Genomic DNA, 15997 nt, shown 5'->3' with positions numbered 1-15997 from the left:
TCACATGTACTAAGGTTAAGTATTTTTTTCATGAATTTTCATTTCAATCATACATCTTTAGCTCTGTCTGTACTGCATCTATATCTGTTTATTGAGTGTCAATATGAAAAGAAAATGAAGATGAGTCAGGGTTAAGAAATGCAAAACCAACAGAAAGAAAAAGCATTGCTCTAAATAGGTGTCTAGTAATATTCTGACAATTAGCTAGAGTTTGGTTGAAATCAATTTGCCATTCCAAATCTCTTTCACTGTTGCCTCCAAGCTGCTGTTCAGCCTTATGCCCTAAGTCGCTGCGACACGCACACACACACACACACACACCTATAGACCTAGGCTTTCTCCTACCTCTTATCTTTGCAGACTCTCCTCCATCTGCCTGGGCTGCTTTTCTTTCGACAGCCTTCTCACAAATTCCTAATTGTCCTTGAACACTGAGTTCAATGCCCGTTCCTCTAGGATGCCTTCTTAGACTTGTCTTTTCAGCCCACACTTCCCCACCGTCACAACCCCAATGCTAGGGGAAGTCCCCCCCCCCCCCCCAAACACAGCACCAAGGGCACTGCTCAGCCAGGGAACTTAACACATGCACTGTGCTCATTTGTCTTTCAGTCAATTTTCCCCAAGATGTAATGAATTCCTTGAGGGCAGGGATCAAAGTTTCCCCTTCTTAACCCCAAGGGAACAGTGCAGTGCCCCCTGCTGGTAGGAGTTTGGAGATCAGTAAACATTTTTCAAAGGAATGACAAAGCTGCTGGGTGCTCCAGATCATGGATCCAGTTCCTGCTTCCTTGGCCAAGGTTTGGAGCCGTGGAGTCTGAAGCTGCAAGGCCTTGTCTCTCTTCCCTTCCAAATTCCCCAGGTCATAACAGTGGCCATGTTTGGTGTCGGCAGCTCCGTGTGAGGGAGGTGCACAAGCCTGTCCATTTTCGGTCATTGCTTCTCACTAAAGCTGGGTCACTGCTTGGCCAAGATCGAAGCAAACTCAAGTTTGCAGCTCACGAAGTCAGCTCAGTAATGACAAGGCAGCAAAAAGGTAAAAGATAGCAAAGGTACCAATTTGGTAGCAATAAAGCTATCATTCTTGGAAGTGGAAGATCAATTTTAAATAATCAACAAAAAAGATTATCTTTGAATCGACTCCAAGTGGCCCGGGGGATGTTTGCTGTGTATCCTTCCCCAACCCTCTCTATTCAGGGAGAAGTTGATCAGAAATTTGGATTAAATGAGGGACAATGTAGGGGGAGCGTATAGGGTAATGGTTCTCACCAGTGACACCACTCTTTAAGTGGCTACAGTTGATAACTATCAACAGGGGACACTGTCCCACTCTCATCTTCTTTCATACCTACTGGGCATGCTCTTAAAGGGATAAAAAGTATCTGTTAACCCACTTGGTCCAAACTGGTTTTTAATAACTCAGGCCATGTATATCTGAACCTAGCAACAGAGCGTAAACATCTTACTTCCTAAGGAATTCTGTAGTCAGAGGAGAAACCCACCAGATCTCCCAGGCCTTCTGGAAGAATGGAGATTGTTTTTTGTTTGTTTGTTTGTTTGTTTGTTTCTGGAGGAGATAACTGCTTTCCCTTAAATACTGCCTCTCTGCAGCAGGAAGCAAAAATTGATTCACCTTCCTAAATGCATTAACTTGCACTCTGGTCTGAGGCCATGTCTTGAAACATGCAAAATCACTTCCCCTTTGCTCCTGCAGCCAGACTCTTTGGGAACGTGGCCATTACACTGATGTCTATATTGCAACCAGTCCAACTCAAACTCATGAAGACCAAATTCTAAGACTATTTATTCCAATATCCTTCTCACCAGCCCTTTTCCTTTTGTTCCAAAAATACTTGCTCCAGAGCAGAATTTCTCCACCTCGACACTACTGACATTACGTGTCAGATCATTCTTTGCTGCAGAGGGCTATTTGTACATTATCAGATGTTTAGCAGTGTCCCTGATCCCTGACCTCTAAATGCTGGTAGCACCCATTTGCATAACCAACTGTGGCAACCAAAAATGCCCCCAGACATTTCCAAATGTCCCTTTAGAGAGCAAAATCACCCCCGACTGGCAATCACTGTCCCACTTCCTTGGCCAAGTGCTAGCTCTCCAAGTTAAAGAGGTGTCCCTTTAAGAGCTATGACACAGGCGGGTGTCTTAGCCTGGATGGCAAAGCATCAGACTTAGACTCAGGTCACGATCTCGCAGTTTGGTTTGCGAGTTTGAGCCCCACGCTGGGCTCTCTGCTGTCAGCACAGAGCCCACTTCAGATCCTCAGTTTCTCTCTCTCTCTTGCCCCACCCCAGCTCATGCTCTCTTTCTGTCTCAAAAAAAAAAAAAAAGAAATAAACATTAAAAAAAAAAAAAAAGAGCTTTGACCCGGGCTGGTGTCCAAAAGGGGAAGACTCAAAGCCAGGTAGAACCAGCAACTCCTTAAACTTGCTGTTAGAATTCCAATACCTCTGAGAATAAGAGCTTGCAAGGTCAAAGAGATTTGATCAAATTTGGGAAGCAATGGTTAACAACGGTTAAACACACAGGCTCTGGAATCTGCTTACCTGTGACATATCCTACTCTCCCAGAAATTAGCTCTCTTTCCTTGGAGAAGTTATGTAAACAGAGATGATGACAATACCTAGTGCACAGAATGACTGGAAGGATCAATCAGTCGGACTCATTTATAGTCGGTGTGTTCATACTGGACCCTTGGTAAGCTTTCAATGCTAGCAATGAACTTGCCATCATTGTTATCATTTATTTGACTGTGGGATCTTTTTTGTTGCCGTTCCAAAAAACACCTTTTAACATCGCGTTGAGCTGGAGTTCTATATAATCTACTTTAAGAAATGCTGATTTAGACTCAATTTCCCTATGCTAATAGAAATCTAACACTGGCACCATGGGATACTAAGATCCTGTCTGGAATCCAGAGGCTGCTGGTTTCCTTTCAAGTTCAGCCACAAGCATCCTGAGTGGTGCAGTGGCAGACCTCTCCCTCGCCACCGCTTGTCTGTAAGCTCCTAGAAGGCAGGGATCACTCTACCTTGTACTTTATCCGTTCGCCAGTGCACAGCATCTGGCATACCTAGGTACCCAACAGATACTCTTGAATGATTTCTGGATAAGGACCGCATCTCATTCATCTGAGGGAGACCGTCCACCTAGCCTCAGCCCCATTCATTCAGCCAAGTAGCTTTACCGCAAAACCTCCTATAGATATTTTTGTGAAATACGTCAGGGAACCATTAGGATATCAGATTAGAACTGAGATTCATGCACGTCTGAAATAACTATGCAAGACGGTTAGGCAATCAGACTTGGTTTCCCAGGATTCGATTTACATTCAACTTTTAGGTACTTATTTTGGGCTCAAAGGAAGGTGCACCATAAGCCACAAATCACTTGCTCAGCAACCTGCAGGGAAAACCACTCAATCTGAAAGCACCTCTTGCGGCATAGTGCCTGCCATTGTCAGTATCTCCCCTCCGCCCTGACTCTCCAGAACCAAGTGTACAAAGGGTTCTATAATTTTTCTATTAAGTATGCCCCTGAAATAATTGCTACATTTTCCCATTACTGATGATTGCAAAGTCAGGGAAAAAAATAAACAGAAAATAAAATCCAAAAAGGCAGGAAACATCTTTGGAGCAAACGGAGCTTTTTCAGAGCAGACTGACTTCTAAATCGTCTCGAGAACAAAATAAATAATTTTTAGCAATGCAGTCGGCCCTCTGAGGTAAAGGGGTCAAGTCGAATTTATACAGGTCCTGCAAAATTTCAAGCTCTACATGTTTTTTTTTTTTAACGTTTATTTATTTTTGAGACAGAGAGAGACAGAGCATGAACAGGGGAGGGGCAGAGAGAGAGGGAGACACAGAATCTGAAACAGGCTCCAGGCTCTGAGCTGTCAGCACAGAGCCCGACGCGGGGCTCGAACTTATGGAGTGTGAGATCATGACGTCAGCCGAAGTCGGATGCTTAACCTACCAAGCCACCCAGGCGCCCCAAGCTCTACACGTTTGATATCAAAGTTACTTCTTACCACAAGCACACAAGGCATTTAATATTAGCCCCATATTACAAATGAGAAAACTGAGCCTCAAAGAGGTTGCAATTTGCCCACTGGCAAAAGGAGTTTCTCAGTATTTGATGGTGAACCAGGTAACTAAAAACCAGAGAGAGTCATGACAGCATAAGGTAAGGGCTCTTGTGGGGTCTCAGAGGCCCGCTTCTGACTCCCAGCTGTGCCACATTCCAGATGTGTGACCCTGGACAATTTGCTTACCCTCTTGGTGCCTTAGTATTCTCATTCATAATATGGACAATAATAGTATTTCCCTCCCAGAAGGGCTGTGAGTATTTAATGACTAATATATGTATGGGCTTAGCAGAAAGTGAAAATCAATGATTTCTTTTTAGAATGATGACTTAGAGCCTTAATGAAAAAAAAAATTTTGTAGATAGAAGAACATTTAAATTTCATAAAGCACTCCTACACAAACTTTACCTCATTTGACCTACTAGGTCGGCCAGACATCATTATCCCTTTCTACAGAGGAGAAAATTGAGGATCTGAGCCGTTCCTTACCCATTCCTATCCATGGAACGATAACTGTTTGTTTATCGACTTGTATGTTTCTTCTACCTTCCACCCTCAACTCCAAGTCTGGTGGAGGAGGGGCCGGGCACTACAGGTTGTGCACATGCGTGTGTGTTTGTGAGGGTGTGCGCCTCACTGTTTTCTCTTGGTCATTTCGGGATCACTAAATCGTTAGCACAGCTCATGGCATTATGACCACAGCTAAATTTTACAGCAACCGATGTATGAATGAGCGAATACACATGAATGCCTCGGCCCAGGACAAGAAAGCTAGAAAGTGGCTCAAAAATAAACAAATTCTCCAGACTCCAAGTCCACTCTTCTCCACTACCCCAGGCTAAATCCTCAGGGGACATCATTTCATGGAATCATGGAATTTCAGAAAAGGCAAGGACCTTGAAGATCACCTTCGCTAACAGTCTTGTTTTACAGATGAAGAAACAAGCTCCAAAAGGTCCATTATTTGGCCAAAAGCACGAAGGAGGCAGGAGAGGTGGGCCAGCATCCAGGTTCCCTGACTTCAAGTTCAACGATGCTGGCAGGTTCAGGCAGGAAATGGCCCAGCCTTCCCTCCATGTGTCAGCTGAGACTTACGCATGACAGAGCTTGTGCCTCGTGCACCCAAACCACTGCCTGTACACATATTATTGCTTGGCTTGTGAAACAATGTGAGAGAAGACTTCTGCTGGGATTTAATGGGAAAGGTTCCCATCCTTGCCATTGGCACGGACTCCCCACCATGATTCTATGAGCTGAAACCAGCCTCTGTGTGCATATGCATGAGGAAAGAAAGGAAAGAAATGGCCTTACCCCACTTAAGTGCAGAGAGCAGACCTCCTCTCAGACTTTTTTTCTTTCTGAAGCTCCCAGATCATCCTGGGGCCCGCCATGGGTTCAGGGTGGGGTGAACTGGCCAAAGCTTGAAGACTAGACATCTCAATAAAGCTGGGTCTCTAGCATAAGACAATATGGCGCATTCTTAGAGAAAGCCTTTCTTTCATGATGCAAATGTCCATTGTCTAATATGCTATGTTCACATTAGCACATAAGAAGGCACATTGGAAATCACCAGTTTCCTGTTTCCACAAAGCAGCACTCAATGAGGACAAAGTGTCAATTGACTATTATCCTGATGAGCATGTCCTAGCTGGCTTTGGCTCTGATCTGAACCTGGCCTGGATGGGCACCATGTCTCTGGGTACTCATTTGCATGTGGGTACACGTGCAGATTATGATAGGAGCCCCACCTAATCTTTGCATGTAAGAAACTGGTTCCAGATCAATGTTTACAGTATTAATGATCTCCCAGTTATACCTACTCTGCTCTTTTTTCCTTTGTAGCACTTATTGTGTGTGTGTGTGTGTGTGTGTGTGTGTGTGTGTATGTTTAATCAATGTCAGTCTCTCCTATGAGAGCAGGGACCATGTTCATTGTACTCATCATTATATCATCTGCACCAAACACAGTGCTGGGCCTGTTGCTGGTACTTAATAATTATTTGAAGATTAAATAGAGGAAGGAAGGAATAACTAGATGACCAGGGGCCTGACTTCTGGGTTGAACTCCATCATTTAATTAACCATGTGACCTTGGTTAAATCTTATACTTAATTTTAGAACTAGAAAGCATGGTAGAAATCAGCTTGTTGGATGACCGCACACTTTGCGCTTTAGCAGTGGGATCCAACGGAAAGGATACGTAAAATCAGACCGTAAAAACAGCAGAGTCAGACCTTCTCTTGTGTAAGCACTGTGCACAGCTGGGGGGGGGGGTGGATCCTGCCTGAGCACCCCCCCCCACACACACACACACTTTGCCTATATTCCCACACTAAAGTGGCTTTTTTGACTTCTTTAATCGATCCTCAAGATTTCCAAGAGCACAGGTTGAAAACCACTGATGTATTTCAAGGCTACCATTTGACAGATGAAGAAAGCAGGATCCAGAAGGGGAGGGAGCTTGACTAATGTCACAAGACCAATGCCCAGAAAGCTAGAGTTAGTATCCAAATGTCCTGACCCCCAACCTCACTAGCAACTTTCACTTCTTAGCATCTCAAAAACCAACCCCAAAGGTTCACAAAGCGGTTGGGAGGAAAAATGTTTGCAAGAGTCCCTTCAGAACTCTGACACACTCGACGTTGGGGCACCAGACTTGGGGGAGGGGCAGCCGTGCAGCACAGTGGCTGGAAGGAGGGCTTTGGGGTCAGGCAGGTCTGTGTTTGGACCCCAGATCCTGTTCCTTACCACAAGGAATGTGTCCATGGGTCCCACCGAGTGGGTCAATGCACTCCGCCTCCCCAAGTCCTGGCTTTCCTACCTACAAAATGCCAAGGCACTGCTCACCTGACAGAGGATGCTGTGAGAACTGAATGGCCTCTTTTCATGGCACATCCTAAGTGCTCAATTAAAGGCTGCCACTGTCGAACGTTTGTGTCTATGGTTCTACTCAGGGTATCCGCGGAAGTCTAGGTTATTTCAACAGCAATCGCAAACATATGTTAATCATCTAACATGCAGAATAGCTCCCGTCGAAAACTCAAGCATAGCCCTCCTACTGTATCATTACTACTCATCTTCAAGCCAACACAGCCCCATTGTTTAGCACCAAGCCAGGCATACAGCAGTCGCTAAGAAACATTTGTAAATAATGAACGGATGCCTTTAGTTCTGCCGTATTCATTGGCGTGGTTATGGATTTATAATCAGACTTTGTTTCCACCCCAGACTCCGTCATTTCTCAGCTACATCACTCTATTCAGGTCAGTCACCTTCTGATCTTTAAAACGGAAATTTGAACCCCAGTCATCCAACTTGAAGGTGGCTTCAGGAGGCTCAAGTGGGAGTAAAAGCCACATGTGAAACCAAGGAGTTATCGTCTGACAAAACACAAAGAGTGTGTTTCCTAGATCTCCGCTACTTGCTCCGTTCCCCTCAATCCTTTATCTCCAGCCTCCATCTTTCCGAGCACCAGGAATTTCAGATGCCGGTGCATTCTGCTGAGTAATCAGGGAAGCACCCATGTTTGGTTCATGCATGTTCACAGATAGCAATGGCTGCATTCTGCCAGAAATTATGTTAAGGATCCAACTCTGAAATTAGGCAGACAACTATTGTTCTTGGGTAGTTGAGGAATAGTTGTCCCCAGGAATGGGCTTCTGAATCAATAATTACATTGCTATTTATTTATTTAATTTTTTATTTAAGAGAGAGAGAGAGAGAGACTGAGAGAGAAGGATACAGGCGATCCAAAGCAGGCTCTGCGCTGACAGCAGAAAGCCCGACGCAGGGCTCGAACTCGCAAACTGTGAGATCGCGACCTGAGCCGAAGTCGGCAGCTCGACCAACTAAGCCACCCGGGCACCCCAATAATTACGTTTTTAAAATTCTGGTATTCTTCTCTTTTTAAAGAGGAAATACCCCTAATTTTTCACTTTTGTGTTCCTTCCTCCTTTTCTTGCCCACCCTGTCTCCACGCTCCTTTGTGTCTTGCTTCCCATCAAGCTCAGAGCACCTCTCCCCAATAACTCTCCGATTGCTTGGCACCCTTCAAGGCTCATCTGTGAACTCTTTCATAGATGGAACCGCTGCAGAACCTCAGCCACCAGTGGGCCAACTTCCAAAGTAGGGTTTGAATATTCAGCATAAGCCACAGGCAGGTACAGCTGGTAGAGGCTGCATGAATCTCACATCCCTAATCCATAATGCCCCCAAATGTGCAAGGGAGACATGTCTATTTTCATACCAAATACAAAGAAAAGACTTACGCCCTGAATGCAAGCCTTCCCTGATGCAGTCAGCATCCTTTTCCTCCACCGCGTTCCCCAGCTCTCCTGTTCTCACTGGCCCAGGAGGGTTAGGGTGTGCCCCTTCTTCCTTGACCTTGAGACAAAGATTATACCTCTAGAGAGCTTTTGGCATTTTCCAACTCATTTAAGTACACAACACGTATTGTGCGCTTTTGACGCACCGTAGCAAAAAAAAAAAAAAAAAAAATCACTCAAGGGATCGGATCCAAAAATGAATTGCATGGAGGTCCTGCCTTCCAAGAGTTTCTAGTTAGGGAAGAAAGAAACACAAAAAGGCACTCTCTAATTTCAGACGGTTTGAAACGAAAGAGATGGTAGTGTAGAGAGGTGTGGAAGAATCAAAGAGAGGGTGAAAGCCCGGAATGGGGAGAATCTCAGATGGTTTCAAAGAGAAAAAAAAACTTGGGGCTAAGTCCTTTTTGGATGAATGGCATTCTAAAAAGTCAAGAGCCACTTCAGACCTGCTCAAGAAAACATTGTCCGTGGACAGTCCCTACTTGTTTCCAGATGTGTGAGTATGTTTGGGAAGGATACGGGTACATCAGTGGCATTTGCAAACAACACCACCTATACCTGACGCGGTTGATTACAAATTCTGTGACCATGGATACCGATAAAACGGGGTTTGAACCCCAATCCCATCACTTACTGACTGTGTGACTTTAGGCAAATAATTTCACCCAGCTGAGGATCAGTTACTTCATGCATACAGTGGAGAGAACAAATGCAATCTACCTCCGACGGCTATTACGAAACCTTAGATGAGATGGCGTATACAAAGTAAAGCACCACGCTTGGCACACAGTAAGCACTCAATAAATGTTAGCTATTTGCTCTTCTCCTTGTCATTGTCAATCTCTCGTGCAAAGTACAAAAACAAGGTGAAAAGGCGAGTAACAACCCGCTGAAGGCTCACGATCCCTTGGCCCAGACGGTCCTCCACGCGGCAAGGCCCTACCAACACCGGACGCCAGAAAGCACCCTGTGAATGAAAGGCGCGGAAGGCAGGGACCAGCTTCACCCAGATCTTACCTGTATATTTTATATCTGGTTGTAAATCCTTGACGGTGTCTTTCCACAAAGGATAGGTAGCTCCTGGAGTGGTGGAAAGGCCCCCTGTCTGAAATAAGCCAATCAAATTCCTTGGAGACATGTTGGTCTGTCCCAGCTGGTTCCTGGTGGGAGGGCTGCACTGAGATACGGCCCCATACAAACAGGAAGTAGAGGAGCTCAACAAACCTCCAGTTCATGCTTTTCTGCCGGCCTTTTTCCTCTCATTCTTGCTCCATTCTGTGGAGTCCTGAGGAGAAAGAGTAAAAAAAAAAAAAAAAAAAAAGAGAGAGAGAGAGAGAGAGAAAGAGAGAGAGAAAATAAAACAAAAGGAAGAGAAAGACACAGGGAAAGAAAAAAAAATGTGGTTAAAACATCTTCATAACATTATAACAGTAAAGTGTATCAAGGTTTACAAAACCCAGTATGTTTCTGGTTAAGAGCACGGCACCTGGGGAGATCTGGGCTCGCGTTCCTGCTTCGCTGTTCACATATTGTGTGAACACGGACAGATGCTTAGCCTCTTAGGGATGCAGCCGCCTCAAGGGCAAAACAGAGGATGGGCTTCGATGCCTACACCGTGGCACTCGGCGCGTCATAGGAATGCAAGGCGTATGTGTTCGAAGGACGAGTGAAACGGACGAAGGCAGAACCAGAGTCTCATACAGCCAGTGAGGGATGTGGCAGCAGAACTCAGGCGTCTGTCCCACCCAGCAGCTCCACGGACAACCTGCCTCTTGTGATCGAGACTCCACAAACGGGAGCTCTTTTCTCCCCTCGTCTCACGCAGACGCCTACGCGAGTACACGCTTGGCTTCTGCGTCATCGGAGGAATGCCCAAAGTCTGAGGATGGCCTGTGACCACGGCTCTGGGGGCTGGACACCTTGCGGGTCAAGCGTTCACGGAGCTCCTGAAAGTCCAGTTCTACACCTCTCAGTGGAATGTCTCCTTGACCCCAAGGACACGTGGCCAGTGGTTTCGCTGTTGAGGATTCTGAGCCTCAAACTTCCCTGAGGTTCAGACGGGAAAATAAAGGCGAAGAGATTAGGTGGGGTTTTGCCCACCTCCCTTTTTTTGGGGGGGAGTGTTGATAACAGCATAATGGTGCCATGTTGGAGAAAAGTTTAAGACTAAGGGAGAGCTGAGGCAGAGGCCCTTCATGGGGAGAAGAGAAGAGAGACCACAGGCCATGCTTAGCTTTTTGACACTCGTCTTTATCATCATTTTCTAATTATCAGCTTAGCACAGTGCTTGTGCCCCCAACCCCACTCATTCTAGAAGAGCTTATCTCGCTCATTATTTGAAAGGCAGATTTGAACCCAGGTTCCATCAGTTACAATCAGCATCATTTCAGGCAAGTCATTTCATATCTCTGTGTCTTCCTTCCCCTGTCGGCAAAATGTGGTTAACAGTAGCCCCTAGCGTGAGAACGGAGTGACATAACTTCTGTAAAGTGTCCCAGCCAGGGCTTGCCATTTAGTAAGTGCTCAATAAATGGCATCAATGATGAGAAGGATAGTCACAATGATGAATGTTGACACTGATCGTGTCCATGTCTTCCCTGGTGGGGGGGGGGGTGTCTTTGTGCATACTGTCTCCACTGCCCCGCCAAGTCCTATTTATTTTTCAGTAGCCAGCTGAGGTCGGGTCCTCAGGGATCATTTCGGGTCTTTCGTTCTCTCTAAAAGTGTTTGTTCCTTCCTCACGGTTCTCACTGCTCACTCTGTGAAACTGTACATCAGTCCTTAGTTATCTTTTCTTATATTTATTCGTTCCTGGGTCAGCTTTGCTCTTCGTAACTGGCCAGAACCTTTAAAAGACTGTCTCTACACAGGGCGAGCTGTGTGACGCAGGACAATCACCTCCCTTCTCCGGAGCTCAGATTTTTAGGCCTACCATTTAAAAACAGCCAAGACACCTGGGTGGCTCGGTCGGTTGAGTGTCCGACTCTTGCTTTCGGCCCAGGTCACGATCTCACAGTCGTGAGTGAGCCCCGCGTTGGGCTCTGTGCTGAGAACGGAGCCTGCCTGGGATTCTCCCTCTCCCTCTCCCTCCGCCCCTCCCCCCACCCCGAAAAAATTAAAAACGGTGAAGACATAAACATGTTGTCAGGTGTAATGCCATGCGTAAACATGAAGAGATGGGATATCTTCGTCGTCTACGCTTCCGGCTGAAAATGGGAAGAAAGTAAAGCTAAGAAAGAGAAAGTAAAAAAAAAAACAGACAAGAGATGTGAATTTCCTACCCAGGCGGCCACGGCCCTCTGGCGCCCAACTGCACCCTGTTATTACGAGAAGCTGCAAAAACCTGCTCGGCGCTGCAAGCCCCAGCTGTCGGGGGCAAAGGACAGAGGCACGGGAGCAGAGCCGGGGGCCGCCAGAACCCGTGGCCTCAAGTGCTGTTCAGCGCCTCGAACAAAGCAGTGCGTGTCGAACAAAGCAGTGCGTGTCGAGGGCAGAACAGGGGCAGCTCCAGAGGCCAAAACCGTCCACCTGAGCGCAAGCAGGGGGCGGAGGCGGTTGTTCGGCACGGCCGGCAGGAGGCGCTGCAATACACCGAAATCGCATTCAGCCCTTCTCCAGGGCTTTCGCTGGGAGTGGGTGCGGGGCGAGGGCCCATGACAGAGTGCTTGGCTGCCAGCCATTTGCAAGGAAACAGGATGCAGAGGGCTGCAGCTTTCAAAAGAGGAAGAGCCTATCCGTGGAACCGCAGAGCTTGTGTGTGTGTGTGTGTGTGTGTGTGTGTGTAAGAGGGTGAGCTCTTAGCCCATAGTCCTAGAATTAGCTGACAGCTGACCCATCTAATCCAGTGTTTCCCAAGTGGCAGCCATGTTACCCCCCCTGAAGGACATCTTTTCTTTTTAACAAATATTATGTTTTTTAAATTTGTTTATTTTGAGAAAGAGAGAAAGCGTGAGGGGGGAGGGGCAGAGAAAGAGGGCGAGAGAGAACCTGGAGCAGGCTCCACACTGTCAGTGCAGAGCCCCATGCAGGGCTCGAACTCACAAACCATGAGATCATGACCCGAGTCGAAGTTGAATACTCAACCGACTGAGCCACCCAGGTGCCCCTCCAAGGGATGTCCTGAGTGTCATGAAAGAGGGGGGTGCCACAGGCATCTAATGGGCAGGGTCAGGGATGCTGCTAAACATCCTGTAATGTACAGAACATCTGCACAGCAAAGAACATTGGACCCAAATGTCAACTGGGCAAAAGTTAAACCCTGGCTGACTCAACTCTCCACAGGACCACGACCCGGCTCCTGTCTTCCAGCTCCTGGGGGTCATTCTGTCATACTGTCTGGGCAGGGCAGCACATGCATGTGGCTGTGTTTGAGCCTTCTCTGTCATTGGGACGGTAAATGTCACTGAGACAATTTACATCCCAGCAAGTGGAGATGAGTGCTTCGTGGAAGACGTCTGGACACATCTCTGTTGACTCAGAAAATCACAATAATCCACAGAACACTAAAACTGGAAATGAAAGTTTCTAAAGGTGCGTGTTAAGAGAAGTGGATGTTTTGCTGGGCAAGAGTAAGGACTAGTAGGTGTGAAACAGACATGTCATATCATGAAGACGATAGGACTCATGGGAACAGACCCCAAATAGTACCAACTGTACTAGAGGCCCAAGATAATAGTAGGGCCTGTGACTGATATTTATTGAGCATCTACTGTATACTTGGGTCTAAAGCAGTCTGCACCCTTGGTGGCAGTGAATGTACCCAGTACAGGCTAGATGTTAATAAAGGTTTTTTCATGAGATGTGTACAACTGCCCATTTAACAGATGATAACCTTGCGGCTTGGAGACATTGGATGACTCCTAAGTTCACAACTTCTGAGTGTTAGATTCAAGATCCTAAGCCATGTATATCCTTGTATAAAGTCTTTATAGTTTCCACGACATCCCCCAGCCTTACCACACATCAGCTGAAATTAGGTCCTACCCTCTAGGGATTCAACATATGAAGGGAGGTGGTATCATACCCACGCAAGAGGAATTTTAATATAAAATAGGCTGTCATGAAAACTACAACAAACAAAAAATATTCGGTGGAGACATAGATGTACAGGCATTGTTTCCAACACAGTGATTTGGAAGGATCCTACAGAACAGGCGGTATTTGAGCAGGTCCTTAAATAGCATGTAAGGTTTTGGGGTTTTGTTTTGTTTTGTTTTATTTTTTTAAGTTTATTTATTGAGAGAGAGAGAGAAAGAGAGGCAGGGAGAGAGGGGGACAGAGGACCTGAAGCAGGCTCTGTGCCAACAGCAGAGAGCCCAATGTGAGGCTTGAACTCATGAACCAGGAGATCATGACCTCAGCTGAAGTCGGAAGCTTAATCGACTGAGCCACTCGGGGGCCCCACACGTAAGGTTTTATTAAGCAGAGACAGAGAAAAGGAGATTCTAGCAGAACAAGTAGCATCAAACAAGCCTTGGGGGGGTAGGGGGGTAGGAGAGGGCAGAGTGAGGGGCTCGTGTCCATGTTAGCACACAGGGTGGCAGGGACTTCGGTGAGAACACGTCCTATGAGGTTTTATCTGTGTGTGTGTGTGTGTGTGCGCGCGCGCATGTGTGTGCGTGCGCGTGGGTGTGGGTGTCTCTCTCTCTCCCTCTCCCCCCTGCCCTCACCAAGAAAGAACTGCGGATCCCAATTCCGTGCTATACGTATACTAAGAGCAAAGAACTATAGATGTTCAAGAATTCGTTCACTCATCCATTAACATATTTAGCTGGAAATCAAATGAAAGGAGCAGAGCACCAGCGAGGGCCCTCAGGGGACGTATTCTCCGCTGGGCTGGGACGAGTGAACACAGAGGCAGAACCTCTATGTGCGATGGTGAGCAGGCCTCTAAAGAAAATCAAAGCAGATAAAGGGGACTGGGAGCGAGGCTGTTCCCCGAAACACGTGGTGTTCAGGAAAAGCTCCTCCGGGAAAGCGGTTTTTGAGCCGACACCTGACGGAAGGGAAGGGGTGAGGGGTGCAGATGGCTCAGAGAAAAAGAAATGTCCATGGAAGGGAGGAGAGAGGGAGTAGTCAGAGGCCAACCCGTCGTTCAGTCTCCTGCAGTGTAGCTGCGGGAGGAACCGAGTATTAATTGAGCATTTACTATGTCCTAGAAACCACAGAGCCGCTTTCCACACGTGACCTCGTGGCAATACAGTAACAACTTATGGTCTCCACGTTACACACGGAGGGCGGGGAACCTGAGGTTTGGGAAAGTTAGGGAGGTGGCTCAGCACCACAAAGCTGGCAAAGGGCACAGCTGGAACTGCAGGCCTCGTCGTCCGATTTGGGAGCCACTGACCGCACGTGGCTGGGAAGCATTTGAAATCCAGATTGCTAGCCCAAATCGAGATGTGCTGTTAGTATGAAATACACACCCGCCGGATTTCAAGACCCAGCAGGAATAAAAGAATGTGGTATGATATCTCACTAATATTTATATTGGTTACATGTTGAAATAGTACTATTTTGGCCGGGCTGGGTTATTAAAATGTATTCTTTAAATTTTTTTCACCTGTTTCTTTTTCATCGTTTGAGTGTGGCTGCCAAAACTTTAATTTCTTTTAACACTTAGTCCTTTTTGAGAGATAAAGTGAGACAGAGCATGAGCAGGAGAGGGGCAGAGAGAGAGAGACACACAGAATCCGAAGCTGGTTCCAGGCTCCGGGCTGTCAGCACAGAGCCCGATGTGGGGCTCAAGCTCCTGAACCATGAACTCAGGACCTGAGCCGAAGTCGGACGCCTAACTGACTGAGCCACCCACGGGCCCCTGGCTGCTAAAACTTTAAAACTACACACACGGATGGTGCTGGACTTTTATTGGATGGTGCGGGGCTAAAATGAGCCTTTTCGGCTCTACGACGCTGCCCAGGAGGGTCATTCATCAATCCCCCTGTTTTTATCAACATCTGGAGAATCCACTTGACTCTCTGTCCTACCACTGGCTGAGCCACAGTGCACTTGCCTCCCCTGCCAAAATCACTAAAGAAACAGACAATAGGGGCGCCTGGGTGGCTCAGTCGGTTAAGCGGCTGACTTCGGCTCAGGTCATGATCTCGCGGTCCGTGAGTTCAAGCCCCGCGTCGGGCTCTGTGCTGACAGCTCAGAGCCTGGAGCCTGTTTCAGATTCTGTGTCTTCCTCTCTCTCTGGCCCTCCCCTGTTCATGCTCTGTCTCTCCCTGTCTCAAAAATAAATAAAATGTTAAAAAAAAATTAAAAAAAAAAAGAGACAATAAATACATTACAAGTAAAAACTCCCGTGTTCAAGGACTAAACCTCCAATCCTCATTTACTAGAGACAGCCCTGGATATCTACTACCATGATTTGGAGGACTGATGTTTTTTTCCAATATTCATGAAGGGAACTTCCGGCCACTGGGGTTTAGAGCCTGTGAAAGAAGAGGCTGGTTCTATTCCGAGCACTGCCCTTGACCTCCCGTGACCTTGCGTGAGTCACAGGCCCGCTCCCGCTGGGTGCCCCGGTGGATGTGGGGCAGCTGATGCGGGCTGTGGCCTGGAGAGCACG

At 46.9% G+C, this 15997-nt stretch overlaps 1 protein-coding gene across 1 annotated transcript in view; it reads right to left on the bottom strand.

Moving 5' to 3' along the window:
- BRINP1 (BMP/retinoic acid inducible neural specific 1) overlaps positions 1-15997 on the bottom strand; it is a 175495-nt gene that overhangs the window by 116415 nt on the left and 43083 nt on the right. The window contains exon 2 of the mRNA XM_047830438.1: positions 9445-9712. Coding sequence (XP_047686394.1) covers positions 9445-9662 — 218 coding nt within the window. The 5' untranslated portion in view covers positions 9663-9712. The remainder of the gene's footprint in view (positions 1-9444; positions 9713-15997) is intronic.

The sequence above is a fragment of the Prionailurus viverrinus genome, chromosome D4 (assembly GCF_022837055.1).
Source record: "Prionailurus viverrinus isolate Anna chromosome D4, UM_Priviv_1.0, whole genome shotgun sequence".
Lineage (NCBI taxonomy): Eukaryota > Metazoa > Chordata > Mammalia > Carnivora > Felidae > Prionailurus > Prionailurus viverrinus.
This window is presented reverse-complemented; position numbering and strand designations above follow the sequence as displayed.